We start from the raw sequence: 20,630 nt of genomic DNA on the forward strand, positions 1-20,630 counted from the left end.
TGACAGTTTGATGGCATGCACATGTTGGCCCTGAATGACCCCCAGGGGCTGATGGGCGGGGCTAAAAAGGGCTAAATTGACTGAAATTTCAAAAATCTTCTTCTTAAGACCAAAATAAGGTGGAATCAAATACTCTTTATAGTTGGAAGGGTCTTAAGGTGCTTTACTAAAATTGTGAATTTCATGACCCTGTGGTCTCAAGTTTGCCCCTGGGGAGGGGATAAACTTTACTAAAGTTTATATAGGGAAATCCCCTTTTGTCCGTCGTCGTGCGTCGTGCGTCGTCCGTCGTCCGTCGTGCGACGGTAAACAATTCACATTTTCAACTTCTTCTCCAAAACCCACAAACCAAATTCTATGAAATTTGGCAGAAAGCTTCTATGGCTAAAGGTCAACCAAAATTGTAAATTATATGGTCCCCACCCCCTAGGGGCCTGAGGGGCGGGGCCAAAAAGGGTCAAATTGACTAAAACTTCAAAAATCTTCTTCTCTATTCTCAGATATGCTGGAATCAAACACTCTTCATATATGGAAGGGTCTTAAGGTGATTTACCAAAATTGTAAATTTCATGACCCAGGGGTTTCACGTTTTCCCCTGGGGAGGGGCTAAACTTTACTATAGTTTATATAGAGAAATCACATTTTTGACTTTAATTTATTTTAGTTCTATTGGAATTCATTCTAATTTTGTAAACATTGTCAGCATGGGATGACAGTTTGATGGCATGCACATGTTGGCCCTGACTGACCCCCAGGGGCTGATGGGCGGGGCTAAAAAGGGCCAAATTGACTAAAACTTCAAAAATCTTCTTCTCTACTCTCAGATATGCTGGAATCAAACACTCTTCATAGATGGAAGGGTCGTAAGGTGCTTTACCAAAATTGTAAATTTCATGACCCAGGGGTTTCACGTTTGCCCCTGGGGAGGGGCTAAACTTTACTATAGTTTATATAGGGAAATCACATTTTTGACTTTAATTTATTTTATTTCTATTGGGATTCATTCTAACTTGGTAAACATTTTCAGCATGGGATGAAAGTTTGATAATAGGCACATGTTGGCCCTGACTGACCCCTAGGGGCTTATGGGCGGGGCCTAAAATGGTCAATTTATTTCAAGCTTGGCCAATGATCTTTTTTATTAAAGTTTGGGAAGATAATTATATAAGCAACAAGTTACAAAAAAATAGATGCAAAATTACATCATTTTTAATTATTTCTGGAAATTATTTAACTCACTGTTCACTCTAAATAAAAGTATAACAATATAATATCTTAATGAAATTTCAAATGTTAATTCCTTTGATTTAAAACAAAGACAATGATACAAAAAAATAAAAAGGGCTGTACTAGCAGTTGTACTCAGTGCTTTGTAGGTAGGGACTGTAGGTCAGTGGGACGGTAGGTCACTTGGACAGTGGGTCTAGGACAGTGGGTCACTTGGACAGTAGGTCACTGGGACGGTGGGTCACATGGAAAGTATGCCACCTGGACAGTAGGTCACTTGGACAGTAGGTCACATGGACAGTAGGTCACTGGGACGGTGGGTCAGATGTTTTCCATAGATGCTGTAATATTATGACATTTTTGCTTTCAGCGTGAATCTGAGATTAATATAAAAGTCTCAAAGAAACTAAAGGCAAAACCAGGTCTTAAGGATATATATAATGATCATGTAATTGAGATCTTCTTCCTTTCGGATATGGACAAGAGTGACAAGAATGAAGAAAAATACCTCGAAATATGGTGTAAAATGGAAGAGGAATGTTTCAAATTGCAGTCATGTTGGCGTGAAGAAATTCTTGGATCCTGGCTTGAACTTGAAAAAAAAATTATGCTGAAAAAAGAAGAAGGAATTAAATTCCTGAACATACAACAGATACTGAGTTTGAATGAAGCGCTTTTGGTACCACTTGATGAGAGGGAACTTGTCCAATTTCTTCAGTATGTATCAACATATTTTCATGTTAGATTATTTTATTATAATCATTATCTAGCTATTATCATGATTGTTTCTCATTTGGACAAATCATTAAATCTATTTGAATTAACTTAACGATAATCATATTAAATTGCAATGAAAGTAAGGATATTCATATTAAATTGCAATAAAAGTAAGGATATTCATATTAAATTGCAATAAAAGTAATGATGTTCATATTAGACTGTAATAAAAGTAAGGATATTCATATTAATAGCAATAAAAGTATGTTCTTAGTTACAAATCTGATAAGGAGTAAAAAATGATAAAGACCTAGCTTGTTGGTACAATGACATTTTGAAAGAACTCATCCCTAAATGTATAAGCCTGTAACTTCAACTTTTATTTTCACAATTAATTCAATATAGGGATACATCTTGATAATCGTTTTAATTGTAAACACTTTAATTAGGGCTTTTCAGCAAAAGTGGTGAAAAGACCTATTGTTTTTGTTCTGTTTATTAGGGCTTTTCACCAAATGGTGAAAAGACCTATTGTTTTTGTTATGTTTCTTCTTATTATTAGGGCTTTTCACCAAAAAGTGTTCATCATACAGAGGTCATGCAATTATATTATTTGTAGAATATTTTCGGGGCTAACTTTTTGCCATGCCATGTTAATACAAAATATGCCTAATAAAAAAGCTCGCTAAGGGGTCAAGTTCGTCTATTTTTAGGATTTTTTCATTTTTCAAGATTTAAAAAAAAAATCTTTCTTACAACGATGCGGTATATCATTCTGATGATTTTGATGTGTTTAGTTTTTCGGTAACGTTTGCCGTTAAGACGGTACGCCATTTTGAATATTTCTATTGTTCTTTTTTGTATCAAGACCAGGCACATTTTAAGTTTCTTCTTAAATTGCACCAGTGCAATTCAGCACAAACTTTGACAATATGACTATGAGATTGTACTGACCAAGTCTTGTTATCTTGGGGTCGGTTTGAAATCCAACATGGCCGCCATGACGTCATTTATTGAAAAGTTTAAAATTGCCAAAACTCAAAAAGCATTCATTTTACTGAGGTCATGTAATTATGTTATTTGTAGATAATGCCTGGCGCTAACTTTTACTCACCAAAAGTTTTCAGGTCAGAGGTCTAATAAAAAAGTTAGCTATGGGGTCAAAGGTCACAAAATTGTGAACTTTTTTCATTTTTTGAATATTATTACATAGATCGATGCAGTATATCATTCTGATGATTTTGGTACCTTCGGTTTTTATTTAGCACTTCCGGTTCAAGTTGTACGCCATTTTGATTTTTTTTTGATTGCGCAATTATTGCAAGAGGCCTAGGAACTTGATACAGCTGTACAAGTTATCTCCCCTCGTCCAACACCTTTGTTGAAACGTTATATCTCAGATGCCAGATTAATTCAAAACTAGAATGTGGATGACCTATCAAGTGTTCTAAAATAGTTTTTTTATGTTTGGAAATACCAAGCCTTTGGGTCATTTATGCTAAGTAGTGAAAAGCCCGTCAAATTGTTAACCAACAATTTCTAGTTCTATAGATATATCTGTTAGTTTTCACTCAAGATAAAAAAATAACAAGAAATGTATTCAATGCTGTAATTTTTAGGTGCGGGCGTGGTAGCTTAATTGCTCTATGTTCTATTCATCAAATCAAAATTGTATTATTTTTTTTTCCATTCCAGATATTTGCATAATGCTGCAAGTGTTTTTTGCTTTGATATTATTGGGAAAACAGACTCGGACTTGTTAACAGCGGACGAAAAGAAACAAATGAAAGTAATATTAGATATCAACTGGATTATCAAAGCCTTTGGAGCTATCATCACAGATACCAAATTTGTAAGTTTTAAAGGCCTCAAAGAGGAGGCAACATGGGCGGATTTTATAGATTCAGCAGAACTGAACAACAAGGTACTTGATCTTCGCTGGAGCAATATTACAGAAGAGGATCGCCAGGTATTGTTATCTGTAATGGAAAGTCTAGGACTGATAACAAAACCAATCGATGTTCTAGACAGCCTGCAGCAGGCAACGAAGTCTGACATATATATTGTCCCCTGTTTATTGAAAGAGGCCTCACCAGATATTGTACGAGAAATATTGGGAAAGGATGATGTGCAATGTACTAAAACATTATGTCTGATATTCAACAATCCTTTTGTTCTACAAGCTATCTGGGACAAAACCATTGCAATATGCTTGCATGAATTTGGAGAATGTACCTACCACGAGAGGAGTCCGAAACGTAAATTCTGTTACCAACGGCCACAGAGAGGGTTAATCTGCCGAAATGTTGATGGCATTTGGAACTTTGGCCTTCATTGTAAAGGGCAGATGCTCAAACTCACGATGTTTAATGATCACAATATTAATGTGACAGCAGGTGTTGGGAAAGACCTGAGGGTTAAAATTGAAGGTATTATCAAACATGTTCTTTTGATGACCAGCCAGGGACATAAAATGTTTAGCTACTACCTCCATTGTGACTTTTGGGTTTCTGATGTTGAGGATAAGGAAAGGAAGCCAGATGCAGAGATTTTTGAAAAGGCGGAACACTATAAGTGTTTCGATGTGGAAGGAAATGCTCACTTCCTGACACGACGTCATTGGCTGGCATGGTTTGGTGAGAATGATAAGGTAAATAAGACTTATCATTGTAAAGGTTTGTCTCTTAAATAAATGCATATCACGAAAGTATTATTATTTCTCAAACATTTTTTATCTAGTGGAAATCATTGTCTTTTGTGTAAGTGAACAAATTTAAGTAAATTTTATATGGGTAGTCGTTAGCTAACTTTTTGGAGGAGGGTTTCAATATCTCGAAACCAAAGGTAAATATAGATTGTTCATTCATATGGATGAAGAGATTGGGTTTTCAAATTAGTTATGGAGCATATCTGTATGAAGGAGACTTTAAAATGGATCCTACGGAAGGATGGATTCAGCCATAAAGGTGGTATTGCGTAATAGTTAGAATATCGACAAAACACTGTCAGCTAACAGAGGGGAACAGTTTTTTGCCGTTCATGTGCCAATAACACACAGACGAAATTACGGTTTATGTTAGGGAAAATACATTTTTGAATTCCGACCTGTTAATATTAACTCAAACTTGGCTGGAATGATCAGTATAGGATGGTAGTTTGATAGTATGCAAATATTGGCCCCATATGACTCAAAGGGCCTTATGGGAGGTGAAAATTGACTTGACTTTCAAAAGTCTTCTAATTCTCCAGATATGACACATTATATACTCTTCATGTTAAGATATGCTTTGTATAAATTGTGGATTTCATTATACGTTACCTCCCGTTAGCCTTGAAGAGGGGATGACATTTACTAAAGTTTATGTATAGGAAAATGACATGTTGGTGCATTACATTGATTTTTAATCGTAAATAAGTCAGATTTGAATGGAATCACAGTCAAAGATTTTTCGATAGCCAAGAGACTTCGAGATCTGATATTAGGCCAATAGTACGCTGGAATAAAGGACTTGTAGAAAATTTATTGATATGAACAAACCTAGCCTACTCTGATATTTGAATAAAGTGGTAATCAGCATAGTATGTGCAGAAATGACCTAGATCAACTTCAAAGTTGCTGTAGAATCAGGAGGGCAATAGAGGCCATTGAGCCTATTGTTGTTCATGTTAAAAGCAAATGTACCGTTATTCTACTTACCTTTAATTCAATAATACAGACCATGGGACTAGTGTTAACAGGTATGATCCATATCATTATTATCTTTGATGCATAAACAATGTTTTGAAAAGAACAAGACAATCTCACAAATAGTAGGAAAGCTTAAAAATCCTTAATGGACAGGGAATTATCTAAACCAGATTTGACCTCGAGTATCTGAAATCACCTGTAGAGTGTTATAAATAGACAGTTTGTTGAGAAGTGGAAGCAGTCAGGAAACAAAACAATTGAAAACATTGATCTTGTAAAAATCCTTGATTTGTGTAAATATGGGTAACTTGGATGTTGTCTGTAGTATTGCTATTTTAATATTGAAATGGTAATATCCTCCTGAGTGATACAGGGTCTCTGAGCCACTTGTCTGTTATGTGTTCCAAATTAATATGATGAAATTTAATCTTAAAAACCTTGTTTTGGGATGTTTAGTCATGTTATTACTATCAATCGATGTTATTTAGTCGTAGAGTAATATGTTGATTAAAACACTAATGGTTTTTGAAGTAATTTGTTACTGGTACTACATGTTTGTGTACCCTTAATCTTGTAGATTCCAGCTACGGAGAAATACACAGACATGACCAAGGTAAAAAGCATCCATGCTGACATGGTGATGGAGCTGTCCACGTTGATCTGTCCAGGATTAACAGAGAGATGGGATAACTTCCGAACGCGTTTGGAACCACACTTGGGACCTGATGTATTGTATGGTGTAAAGGACAATAGCATGTCACAAATCTGTGGTTGTCTAAAGGCCAAAGGAAAAATTGATTATGGTGAATATGGCCTGTTACGAGGGATTGTCTTCGAAATCCATTTTGACGCAGCTGCTGTTATTGACAAAGCTTTGGAAAAACTGGTCCCACTTCAATTGTCGTCAAAGGTTACGTATTATATACTTTTAGTTCTTGTTAATCATCAATTGATATATCTACATAAACATCCTATTCAATTCACCAAAGTAATAAATGTATTATGTAATATTTGGTTCTTAAATATTGCATTTGCACAAAATCTGTTTCCCCATATATGAATGTATACATTTTTGTTCTTAGTGATGTCAACAAACTTGGGGACCTACCTCAGATATGATCAGTGACCTCATCACAAATTCTGATATGAAATGGATCAGTCACCTCAACACACACTCTGATATGACATGGATCAGTGATCTCATCACACACTCTGATACGACATGGATCAGTGACCTCATCGCTAAATCTGATATGACATGGATCAGTGATCTCATCACACACTCTGATATGACATGGATCAGTGACCTCATCGCTAAATCTGATATGACATGGATCAGTGACCTCATCACTAACTCTGATATGACATGGATCAGTGACCTCATCACTAACTCTGATATGACATGGATCAGTGACATCATCACAAATTCTGATATGACATGGATCAGTGATCTCATCACACACTCTGATACGACATGGATCAGTGACCTCATCGCTAAATCTGATATGACATGGATCAGTGACCTCATCACACACTCTGATATGACATGGATCAGTCACCTCATCACAAACTCTGATATGACATGGATCAGTCACCTCATCACACACTCTGATATGACATGGATCAGTCACCTCATCACACATTCTGATATGACATGGATCAGTGACCTCATCACACACTCTGATATGACATGGATCAGTGAACTCATCGCTCAATCTGATATGACATGGATCATTGACCTCATCACAAGCTCTGATATGACATGGATCAGTGACATCATCACAAACTCTGATATGACATGGATCAGTGAAACCATCACAAACTCTGATATGACATGGATCAGTGACCTCATCACACACTCTGATATGACATGGATCAGTGAACGCATGAAAAATTCTGATATGACATGGATCAGTGACCTCATCACACATTCTGATATGACATGGATCAGTGACCTCATCTCTAAATCTGATATGACATGGATCAGTGACCTCATCACACACTCTGATATGACATGGATCAGTGACCTCGTCGCTAAATCTTATATGACATGGATCAGTGACCTCGTCTCTAAATCTGATGACATGGATCAGTGAACGCATGAAAAATTCTGATAGGACATGGATCAGTGACCCCATCAAAAATTCTGATATGACACAGATGTTTAACATCATCACATTACAAAGTCTAATAAGACACAAATCGATGACCTCATCACATATGCAAATTGTGAAAACGCTGATATGACATTTTAAAACAATCCTTACACATCGAATCAAAGTGCAATTAAAGCTACAATCCCCAGTAGCTTCTCAGAAAAAATGGTGTCACAAGCCCCTAACTGGACAAGCTGGTTGCGTTTCTTTAAAAACAACTGGTGTTGGTGAAAAACGACAACCAAGATACAATCAGGATGGTGTGTAGCTGTCAGGGCAACTTCTAGGAGAAAAGGACCAAGCTTACCCAGGATGTTGTGTAGCTGTCGGGGCAACTTCTAGGAGAAAAGGACCAAGCTTACCCAGGATGTTGTGTAGCTGTCGGGGCAACTTCTAGGAGAAAAGGACCAAGCTTACCCAGGATGTTGTGGAAGATAATTTCTCCGATATGGTCGGCCATATTCAGAGAACAAGGCATTGTAATAAGGTGTTTAGCCTTTCCTTGATAATTCCTAGATTTAGACTTATCATACAGCACCTTACACAGTATAGAATGGATTGTTTACCTTATTTAGTTTACAGGTATCCTGTGGCAGTCTGTAGTATAATGTAGGTCAGGATGACTATATTAGGCATTTAAAGCCCTGGTTGCAGGGTAATATGAAGGTATATATACAGTCTACCCTCGACCTATCGCCACCCGAATCTACCGCCACCTCTGGGGATTATATAAAAATATATAGCCAATGGAATAGTTGACTAACAAAGCTAAATATATAGCCTATGGAATAATTGACTAACAAAGTTACAACATGTAAATGTATATTGAAAATCGTGTAACATTACAGCGATATTAACTGGTTAACGTTGGTGATGCAATGTAGTGTACCATTTCATGGCTGTAATTTCCATAATTCTTTGCCATAGCAATAACTGGCGTGGACAAAATGTGGTGATATAACGAGGGTAGGCTGTACCAGAAAGTGTCGCATTTCCTGAGGGGTTGTTCGAGGGGAATACGGTATGATACGGAGGGTAAATAAACCTTCAAAAATATATTCAAGATGTATAAATTATTATTATTACATATGACATTTTCCTTTAGAAACTCTCGGATAAATTTGTTGATATTTTTGTATTTTGAGGATGTTGTCTTTTGCAGAATTTTATCTATTTCTGGTTGACTCACCAGATGTGTGGATAATCTCCCATCCCTGTGTGACGTAGAGAGATGGTTGACTCACCAGAGGTGGGGGGAATCTCCCATCCCTGTGTGATGTAGAAAGATGGTTGACTCACCAGAGAGGTTGGGAATCCCCCATCCCTGTATGATGTAGAAAGATGGTTGACTCACCAGAGGTGTGGAGAATCTCCCATCCCTGTATGATGTAGAAAGATGGTTGACTCACCAGAGGTGTGGAGAATCTCCCATCCCTGTATGATGTAGAGAGATGGTTGACTCACCAGAGTTGTGGAGAATCTCCCATCCCTGTATGATGTAGAAAGATGGTTGACTCACCAGAGGTGTGGAGAATCTCCCATCCCTGTGTGATGTAGAAAGATGTTTGACTCACCAGAGGTGTGGAGAATATCCCATCCCTGTGTGATGTAGAAAGATGTTTGACTCACCAGAGTTGTGGAGAATCTCCCATCCCTGTGTGATGTAGAAAGATGGTTGACTCACCAGAGTTGTGGAGAACCTCCCATCCCTATATGATTCATTGTGTGAATAAGTGATGATACTATTTGATTATGGTATGGTTTTGCATAATAAACAAATGATGACATTCTACTGCGCGATTGAATATGGAAAGACAGAGTTACAATTTCCATAAACATGATACAATATGTCTAGCTGTGAGAAGTAACGATACTGTTCAACAATACTGATCGCCATACATTAATGTTCTGGGTGGAATTGATCCAAAAGCATTATCAGGTAATAGAAGATATCGTTGATATTAGGATTTAAAAATAGAATGAATGAGATATTTTGGATTATTTTGTTGAAATTGTACATGTTACTGACTTTTTGTCTTTGCGGATTTAACTTCTCTTCAAAATAATGCAGATGCATATGTCACCAGATCGGATTCTTTTTCCACCGCGTGACCAGTATACTGTCTTGTTTCACCAAATAACTTTACTATGATTGGATTATGTTTATTAGCATGATATTGATAACGGCTACGTGATTGGATTTTGTTAAATCAAGTGACCAGTGAACTGTTTCCTAATTGTATTTTGTTAAAACAACAAGTGCTTGTTATCACTATTTCTTGAAAGCTACAGGAAGGATATTTTTCAAACTTCATGTGTCCATCGTGGTCCATAGTTGTGCCCATTTGATTTTGATTCAGATCCAATACCAAAATGGCCACCATGTGGCCATGTTGATTTTGACAATTGTTTGTCGTCATGTTGTAAGTACTTGACGCATATTTCTCAAATTTGCTATGTAGGTTTTACTTATGTCCATATAATTTGCAATCTGGTCGGGAAAACAACATGGCCATTTAGTGGCTATCTTTGATTATTAGAATTGAAGATCTTTTACCTATGAACATATTGTTATGCCTAGATAAAGAAAAATGGTCAGATTTAAGGGAAGAGTCAACAGACCAGAGGTCAAGGTTACTAGGTTTAAGGTCAAAGTCAATATCAAAGTTTGCATCCTTCCTCTGATGACCTGATGAAGTAAAATTGGTCAATATTAAAAAAGGGGTCAATTGAAAAGGTCGCTGTGTCAGAGGTTAAGGATCCTGATGAATAATTTGTTATCCCTTGATGAAGAAAAATTGGTTAGAATTAAAGAAGTTACCGACAATAGGTCAATGTACCTAGATCAAATTCAAGGTCACTGGATCAAAAGTCAAGGTAATTTGTTTCAATGATGAACGTTTTGTTATGATACTAGTAAGCTGACTAAATGTCAAGGTCACTGGTTCTAAAATCAACGTAACATTTTGTATATTATCACTGATTAACATTTTGTTATAATATTATGAAACAAAGGAGTCATCTGACCTTCGATATCTATTTGTAATTGAGTCTGATACAAAATTCATAATGGCTGACAGTTCTGTAATATCTCTCTAACATTTTATATGTACGATTTCCTTGTTATCACATCATGATCTTGAGACAAAATCATCCTCAGCACAATAACAGATTATTCAATAGTTGGCGCCAAGATCCCTCATGAATCTTTTCTTTGTGATAACCATAATTCTCAACTAGAGAATACAGCCATTTTGTATATAGATTTTTACCTAATACACATACACTCATTTATGCTGTAATAATTACTGTAATGTAAATGTTTGCGAGAATACATTCATTGCTTGTGAATCATAATGAATTTTCATGTTCCAAGTTTGAATTCGTCTCAAAATTAATTTTCTTTGGAATCTTTGAAATAGGTCAAGGTCACTGGGTAAGAGGCAAATGTCACATTTTGTATCCTATAGATGTTGGACATTTTGTCATGATATGATGAAACAAAGTTGTTCAGAATTAGACATGGACTCGGTTGCCGAAAAGTCAAGATTCCTGGGTCAGAGGCCAAGGTCACATTGAATATCTCTTTGCTGATGGACGTTCATTATAACATGCATCATAAAGAAAGTTGTTCCAAATTGAATTTAAAAAAGTCAACTGACCAAAGGTCAAGGTCATGGTTTCACAGGTCAAGGTTACTTTGTATCTTTGTACTTATAAACAGTTTGCTATGACATACATGTAAGGAAGCAAAGTAAGTCAGAATCAAAAATCAGTCAGCTGTCTAAAGGTCAACTTCACTTGGTCAGATGACAAGGTCATATTTTGTACTTTTTATGGATGAACATTTTGTGATTACCATAATTCTCAACTAGAGAATGCAGACATTTTGTATATAGATATTTACCTGAATACACATGCTCTCATTTATGTTGTAATACGTACTGTAATGTAAATATGTGAGAATACTTTCATTGCTTATGAATCATGATAAATGTTCATGTTCCAAGAATGAATTTGTCACAAAATTTATTTTCTTGAGTCTTTAAAACATGTCTTTTTTTTTGTAATTAGATGATTAGTTTGAATATGTGTACACTGTATTTATAAGGTTGATGCTTCTGTCTATCAGGGGAGATAATTAGTGTAAATTCATATTTGAATACTCTGTATTGATCCTATTGTACATACATATTATGTATCAAGAATTTATATTTGATAACCCATTAAATATGTAATATGTATCAGCTAGATACTTTTAATGAGAAATACGAGAGGATCAGTGATCTTTGATTTAAGTTCAAGTGGAAGCTTTACTTTTAGAAATTAAGATATTAAGGAAGTTTATTAAATGTGCATAAACATATTTCGATGGGAAAATTTATACTTATACATCATTTTGAATTTTCAAAAACACATTTAATATTTTCTGATTGTTTGATAAGTTTTTAGCTCATGTGAGCTTATGCCATACCGTTGCATCCATCGGCCGCCCGTTCGTCAACAATTGACTTCTCCTTCATAACGACTGATCGGAATTTGACCAAATTTGGTCAAAAGCCTTCCTATGGGGTGTGGACTTAAACTTATACACGTGTGCTGAAGGGAGGGGCCAAATGCGGTCAATTTTGCTAAACTTCTTTTCGTAAAACTAAGCAATAGATATAGTTCATATTTGACTGGTGACATTACCTTAGGGTAGGGATCTAAAATTGTACAAATGGCGAGGCTGACCCCCTGGGGGGTAGGGGGCTGACGGGCGGGGCCAAACAGGGTAAATTTGGCTCAATTGATATAAACGATTTCTCCTCTGAAACTAAGCAATGGATATCTCTCATATTTGCCTGGGAGCTTCCCCTTGGGGTAGAGATTCAAAATTTTTCAAATGGTGGGCTGACCCCCGAGGTCCTGAGGGGCAGGGACAAAAGTGGTCAATTTGTTTAAACAACTTCTCTGAAACTAAGCAATGGATATAGCTCATATTTGACTGGTAGCAACCTTTTGGGGTAAGGATTCAAAGTCACTTCATGGATTAGTTGTACTAATTTTTGACATAAAAACTACATTTGTATGGTAGCTGAACCCCTGGGGGTCAAAGTCTCAATTTACTAATTCTAATCGTCTTTTGTCCGTCGTCGTCCGTAAAAAAAATACATTTTCAACTTCTTCTCCAAAACCGTTGCACCAAAATTCAATGAAATTTGGCAGAAAGCTTATATGGCTGAAGGCCAACCCAATGGTCCCCACCGCCCAGGGGCCTGAGGGATGGGCAAAAAAGGGTCAAATTTTCTAAAATTTCAAAAAATCTTCTCTACTCTGAGATATGGTGGAATCAAACATTTTCATAGATGGCAGGGTCTTATGGTGCTTTACCAAAATTGTGAATTTCATGACCCTGGGGTCTCATTTTGCCCATAGGGAGAGGTAAACTTTCCTATGGTTTATATAGGGTAATCACATTTTTGACTATTATTTGTATTATAATTCAATAACCTGATTAATAACATTATCAGCATGGGATATGAGTTTGATGGATGTACATGTTGGCCCTGACTGACTCCCAGGGGCTGAAGGGCGCGTCCAAAAAGGGCCAAATTGACAGAAATTTATAAAATCTTCCCAAGACCCATATAAAGTTGATTCAAATAATCTTCATAGCTGGAAAGGTCTTATAGTGCTTTATCAAAATTATGAATTTCATAAACCTAAACTTTACTATAGTTTATATAGGAAATCACATTTTTGACTATTATTTGTTTGATTTCTATTGGAATTCATTCTAACTTTCCTAACATTATCAGCATGGGATGACAGCTTAATGATATGCACATGTTGGCCCTGACAGACACATTGGACTGATGGATGGGGCCAAAAAGGGTCAATTAGATTAACTGAAATATTTCAAATCTCAGGTGACTGTTAAGGCCCATGGGCCTCTTGTTAGAATTACAACAAATCCAACAAAACTAATGTATACAGAATCTATGTAACCATATGAAATGCTTATGATATACTGACATAGCAATATACTTAAGCATTATTTTTGTTCTATATCTCATGAAACCAGGGTAACGATACATGCCATATGGGCCTCTTGTTTTGTAGATATAATTAAGTTGATGCCAATTAATGTTTGTGTATATTAAGACTCATTTATAAACATTTACAAACTAATATACTGGAATTACCTGATATTAAAAACAATACTTGTACAACAGTTTCCACAGAAAAAGAAAGAATTTTATAACAATAAAATTGTCAAAATGTTTTTGTTCGTTTGTTTTAGTTTTTAGCTCATCTGTCCAAAGGGCTAGTTAGCTTATGCCGTGGTGTGATATTCGTTGTTCACCCTTCCTTTTTACTTTAAACAACTTCTCAATTACCAAGAACCCCAGAGACCTGATATTGAGTATGTTACGTGCTGGGGTGAAGGACTTCCACTTTTGATCAAATGAAAGACCTTGACTTTTATTCATGGTCACGGGGGTTAAATATGCTAAAATTTTCTCGACAAGCAATTGGCTCAAAAAACATGATATTGAGACTGTATCATACAGAAGAGAGAAGCTGCTAAATATTCAAATGAATGACCTTGACCTGCATTCAATGTCACGGGTCATATCGGCTAAACCTATATAACAACTTCTCAATAATCAGGAGGCCATTTGAGAGATGAGATTGGGTCTGTAACACACTTAGGAGAATGGTTATTAAGTTTGATCAAATGAATGGCCTTGATTTATATTCAATATCACCAGGGTTATACAAGTCAAAAATCTTTAAATAACTTTTTGTCAATAATCAAGCTTCACAGGGACTTGATATTGGATATTGAGCTTGCTGAGTGAAGGGCTATCAAATTTGTTCAAATGAATTGCCTCAATTGACCTTCAAGGACAAACGGGTCAAAGGTACTTAAATCTTTAAACAACATCTCTTCATATACCAAAGAGATCCAGATACCTTATGTTAGGCCTGTACCATGCTCGGATGCAGTTTGCCCAGTTTGTTCATATATTTCATGATAAAAGTCTGGAACAGGATTCTGTAACCGCTACTCAGTACAATGTCCACATGGTAATTGTTTATAGTTTTGAATGTAACGACACCACGCTTCATGAACTAGCCTTAAAATTGTGAAATAAATCAACTTTTTTTCTGGTGATTATTCAGTTCATTTGTTAAACAATCAAAATTATTATCATACTACATTTTTTGTAAGTTACTCCACACATCAAGTAAGTCAAAAGCAATTTTCCTCTTCATTACTTAAGTGAACACTGTTGTGGCTAAATGTTCAGAGAAAGTCCTCTATTTCTTGATCGATTGGAAACATCTTTCCATAACTCCAAAAAGCTGGTATTTTCCATGGATGACTTTATATAGATGAGTTCTTACTAATGATTTGTATAACAAGAGAAATATTTCTTTATCAAATTTATAAATGCTCTTCTGATATTCGTCATCTTTTTTTTTTTATTCTCCCACATACATGGTTCTTACATTCAGGATTTCTATCAATTTCTACTCCTAGGTCTTCCCCACCTTCCGACTTCTTTAGAGTTGGATCAGCAAGATAGCATGTGAAGTCATTTACAGTGGTTCTTCCTTCGTGCATGTGAACACATTTCCCTGGATGCAGTTTTAAAATCCATGTAGCATACCTTTTTCCACTCGATAGATATCTTCCTGAAGAAGGGTGTGATCATTTTCTTCAGTGATAACCCTGAATATTTTTGGTCATCTGCGAACAAGTACACCTCGAAATTCAGACGATCTGGAAGATCATTTATGTAGATGACGAACAGAATCGGACCTATTACAGATCCTTGTGTAACTCCAGATGTGACGGGTTTACATTCTGAGTTATTTCCATTAATTACAACTCGTTGTTTTCTGTCTTTTAGGACATTTTCTATCCATCTTACATCTGTATGATGTATTCCACATGCTTTTAGATTTTGAACTAATCTCTTGTGAGGTACAGTATAACACGCTTTTTGAAAATCTGTAAAAGTCTTTGACAATCAACAGAATTTCCATTGTCCGGTGCTCTGATCTGTTTATCAAGAACAGTAAGGAGTTAAGAGTTGTCGATCTGTCCGATATGTTGTTTATTACAGAGAAGTGAGTTGGCATTCATGAGTGATTCCTTACGAATGTTTTCATTGTTTTGCACACGACTGATGTGATACTGACAGGCCCGTATTTACAGCGAGTGATATGTTTCCTTTTTTTGTAGATTGCGCATACTTCATCCTCCTTCAGTACTTTCAGTACTTTGATTTGTAGATTGCGCTTTCCATACTGTTGGTACTATTCCTCTATTGACTTGTTATATATATTACCCTGGTAAATACTAGCTGCAATATACCGCTCGGCTAGAGAGATCTTCTCTTTAGCTCGATCGGTTGAGCGTAAGACTAGTAAGCCAGAGGTCCCGGGTTCGATCCCTAGCGGTGGCAGTGATTTGAATTTAATTAAACATGCGCTCTGTTACATATAGTAATGTCAATAGTTTCATACTACCTTGCGTTAGCCAGGTCCTTGAGAAGTCTTGGGTGTATTACGTCTGCGCCCAGAGATTTATTTGCATTTAGGCTAAATAATGTCTCTTCAGTTTCTTTACTCGTGGGCATCACATTCTTCATCTCCCTTTTGGCTTCTTTTACGGGGGATTTGGGGAATATCACCTCTGGGTTCTGTTATAAATTCGCTACTAAAAAAGTTTGAAAGAATTTCAACTTTCTCACTGTCTCTATTTCATTGTTTTAATCTGTGTAAAGATAACCTATGGCCGATTTAGTTTTTGACTTCCTATCTATATGTTGCCAGATTACTTTCGGGTTTTTCTTTGACCTCCTTGCTAATTCATACTCGAATGTGTTGCGTAAAAAACACGTTTGTTTTCCTATTGCGATGCTCTTCAGTAGTCTCTCTGAATACAATTAAGGGTCCTTTGTTTGTTTTGCTCTTCAGTAATCTTCTCTGAATACAAGGGTCCTTTGTTCATTCGGCTTCATTCTTTTCATGTAAACAACTTCTCCTCAAACACCTAATAGACTTAAATCCCGACATTCCTAATGTCACCGGGAAGAAGTCACACAATTTTGCCGAAAAAGAATTAAAAAAAAAACAAACAAAAAAACACATACATACAAGGGGTTGGACGACTCGTTGTCAGTACAATGTGACCGGGTGGGGTGTCCGGCTGGGTGTCTTCAGCAGTATACTTCAGTGAGGTAGCACTACAAATCGGCAAAAGTTTCGGCCTATCACACGAACATACTGCAGCCTCCCAAAACACACATACGCACTTAACACCCGCATGCATGTCGCACGCACGGGAGGCCGTCCTTAAATGACCTTAGCTGTTAATAAGACGTTTAACAAAATAAACCAAACCAAACCAATGCAGGGGAAGCATTTGACTTCTGATTAATCACAGAGCCATATTTTGTAGATAGGTTCCTCAGATAACCCAGCAAAGTTAGCACAATTAGATTACCTTGATCCCAATTCAAAGTCACAGGAGTAAAATTGTTCAAACATTAAAACAAACTACAAATGTATTCTAATTATAACCAATTAATGTCAATGATATAATATATTTGGTAGGGTAATGCTTCAGACTGTTTGCAAATAAAAATGACACTGACCCCTACTGAAGGTCACAGGGTTCAAAAACAAATCTAAAATGGTAACCTTCAAACTCTACTCTCTAAAATAAAATCTTCTGGAAACCTTCAAACCATACCCTCTAAAATAGAAACCTTCAAATCTTACTCCCTTTAATGGAAACCTTCAAAAATAAATGTCACAAATGGAAACCTTCAAATCTGATTTTCTAAAATAGAAATCTTCCAAAACCTACCGTATAAAATGGAAACCTTTAAACCTACTCTTTAAAATGGAAACCCCCAAACATAATTGTCTGAAATAGAAATCTTCAAACCCAACCATTTCTAATGGAAACCTTCACACTCTACCCTTTCAAATGGAAACCTTCAAAAGCTACTTTCTACATGGAAACTTTTAAAAGTTTGCTTAAATAACGACAAATCACTGTACAAAGGGATGTGTTTCAAACCACTCTTTAATAGAATAATTCAAAATGACTACTAGAAAAGAAATCACGTATAGCAGTCGGAACTCCTCGTCATTTTCACCGAAACAACGTTCGCAGACGGAGGCGAGGTGTTCCGATTGCACGTATAGTTGTGTGAAATGCTGACTTTCAGATTGAGTTTCTCTCTTTTTTCATATAGTGTTATTAACTCTGAAAAAGTATATAAAGTGTTCATTGTATCATCGAATATTATCAAATAAGTATTGTAATGACACGGAACACAGGAAAATAATGTGAGTTTGTTTGTTAGCCTCTACCACTTATATGCCACCATCCCTTTGTCACCACTCCACTCAATATCCCCTACTCTTCTGTCACGCCCTCCCACTCCGAAGACCCTTTCCTGCGTCACCCTTTTTAATCAACAGCCCCTACCCCTCTGTCACGCCCTCCACTTCCAAAGACTTCACGTGTCACCCTTCTTAATCTATAGCCCCTAAATTCCTGACACCCTCTCCTCCATAGCCCCTACCCTCTACCCCCTCCAATTTATAACCCCTACCCCTCTGCCCCCTCCAATTTATAATCCCTACCCCTCTGTCACCTCTCCACTCCATAGCCTCTATCTCTTTGTCATGCCCTCCCCTTCAACAGCCCCTGTCTATCTACGGCTTCCTTCCCTCATGTCTGTGCAATCAGTTGATTTTATCATAATACCAATTTAAATGCTTTGTCATTTGAATTGTACCTACCCTGCTACCCAATTGTGTAACTCTGAATGACAATACAGCTTGTATAAAAAAAAACTCGGTCTTATTACTAGATAGCTATCAGTGGAGCTTGTTTGATTGTACCGTTAACATTGTGTTATATGTTAAGGTGGTTTGTGTTCTAAAACACAGATAGATAATATATTACCCCAATGTTGAAATGTCTTTCAGGAAGGTATTTCAAGTGACTAATTAGCAATAATTAGTTATAATCATTGGTTGTTTTAGGATCGTACGTTACTGGAAAGTCCACCATGTCCCCATAACACCATTGTTTACAGCACTAACACTAGGATATGTTGGATCAGATACTTATGCCCTATGAGTTCAATAGAATTGTTGACTAAAGTTAACTACCTGAGTCTGAATGTTGACATTTCGGACTTCTTCTGTCTGGAAAGGTCGGCAACTACCCTTTTTATAGGGGGGGGGGGGGGGGGGGGGGGATTAATTGTAAATCACCTAAGTGTCCGCCTCTGTCCCTTCGCTGTTATAACTTTGTGTTCTTGATATCTTATCAACTCTATTAAATCATATTCACATCACATCATCAAGGTCTAAGTTGAAGGTCAAAGGTCATTATTGACCACTTTAAAATGAAAACTTGTGTTTATAAATCTCAGTTTAACAGTAAGTTGACAGTTTATGCATTTTTGTTATCCTTGCCACGCATATTTTTGTAGTTTTATCAATCAAAAAGAAGAAAATCGTCTGAATAGCTAGAACGTCTTTTCGCCAAATCACTCTTCTTTTTCAGAAATAAGGCAGTTTTGTTCGAACCAGCAATTGTTTATTTTGTTGTTATATCATGTAATTTCGGTAGTTTAAAAACGTTATCCAACGCTTAATTTTTCGACAAACAGTTATATGCCATACTGGTTAGTTGAAATAAACATTACTAGGTTATCTGGTTATTAAAGAATGAAAGTACAGAGTGGAATACGTTTTGTGATGAATATGATTTATTACATTTTTACCAGTGAAATATAAAAAAATATTCATTCAATAAAAGTGATATTTGTCACTAGTGAAAAATATCATATTGATCACTAGTGAAAAATATCACTTTTGCTGATTTGACCAATCAAATTAATGATTAGAAAATACCAAAAATAATTGACCAATCAGAAAGCCCGACAGATATCTCCGCACCTGGACATGGGGAACTACATTTTTTGTTTACAAATTATCACTGTAGGCCTAGTTAATATACGGGGTAGGTTTTTCGTTGATAAAAGATGTAATAAACATAATATCTAACAGTGTCCTCAGTAACACCAAATATATTTCACTCGTGAGGCTAATATTTAGATATTTTTCACTCGTGCGCAAAACATCAAAATATTAGCCCCACTCGTGAAATATATTTGGTATTACTGAAAACACTGTTAGATATCCTCTATTAATTTCACAACTAAACAAGATTAGTATCACAATTGATGCTGTGTTGCATTTGGAAATAAATTGAATTGAACAATGAAATAAATTGTGGTATTATATTGTATGTTGACCTCATCCGTGAGATGCCGTGAACACTGCTAAATGTCACGTGAAAAAGACATGAAACAGTATATAGCTCACTTAGTTTCCTTAAATACCCCTACCTATTGTTGAAAACTATGTTGGCAGTGAAAAAAACACCCAATATAGAAAGAAACCAAAACATAAGTGATCATACGATAACAATATCCGGTCGTAATATAAGCCCTCTGATACTTCTATCTTAAAGCTGACAGTGCAAGTACAAAAGCTTCCAATTGTTTTTTAAACATCACAGTTTCAGTGACACGGGAAATAGTAATAAAGATTAGTCCAAGATATAATATTTACTTTAGTTTCAATCTGTTTGTAAACTACTTTCACTCTTTGCTATAGATAATGATAATGATAATAATATATTTCCTCCTCCCCTCCGCCTTACATGACACACGGCAGATATTATTATTCGCGACAGGAATTTAGAAGATGCTTGCAACGAATTTGGTTCTGATGCAAGGCTGATT

At 36.2% G+C, this 20,630-nt stretch overlaps 2 protein-coding genes across 2 annotated transcripts; both read left to right on the forward strand.

Moving 5' to 3' along the window:
- Positions 1 to 1,340: 1,340 nt before the first annotated feature.
- On the forward strand, positions 1,341 to 14,056 carry LOC117317350. The gene is made up of 4 exons (XM_033872151.1): positions 1,341 to 1,944; positions 3,640 to 4,594; positions 6,210 to 6,542; positions 6,715 to 14,056. Exons 1-4 carry the CDS (start codon positions 1,703 to 1,705, stop codon positions 6,715 to 6,717), a joined length of 1,533 nt encoding a protein of 510 aa, XP_033728042.1. The 5' UTR covers positions 1,341 to 1,702; the 3' UTR covers positions 6,718 to 14,056.
- Positions 6,748 to 7,728, forward strand: LOC117317529 (M cell-type agglutination protein mam3-like). Its single transcript, XM_033872344.1, has one exon. It carries the CDS (start codon positions 6,748 to 6,750, stop codon positions 7,726 to 7,728), a length of 981 nt encoding a protein of 326 aa, XP_033728235.1.
- Positions 14,057 to 20,630: the final 6,574 nt, after the last annotated feature.

This window comes from Pecten maximus, chromosome 19 (genome assembly GCF_902652985.1).
Source record: "Pecten maximus chromosome 19, xPecMax1.1, whole genome shotgun sequence".
Taxonomy (NCBI): domain Eukaryota; kingdom Metazoa; phylum Mollusca; class Bivalvia; order Pectinida; family Pectinidae; genus Pecten; species Pecten maximus.

What these genes read in the sequence shown, in the direction of transcription:
- LOC117317350 (XM_033872151.1), top strand. Translation starts at nt 1,703, where the DNA reads ATGGACAAGAGTGACAAGAATGAAGAAAAATACCTCGAAATATGGTGT. An exon ending in GAACTTGTCCAATTTCTTCA is followed by an intron (nt 1,945 to 3,639) that starts GTATGTATCAAC and finishes TTTCCATTCCAG; the next exon opens with ATATTTGCATAATGCTGCAA. An exon ending in GGTTTGGTGAGAATGATAAG is followed by an intron (nt 4,595 to 6,209) that starts GTAAATAAGACT and finishes TTAATCTTGTAG; the next exon opens with ATTCCAGCTACGGAGAAATA.
- LOC117317529 (XM_033872344.1), top strand. Translation starts at nt 6,748, where the DNA reads ATGATCAGTGACCTCATCACAAATTCTGATATGAAATGGATCAGTCAC.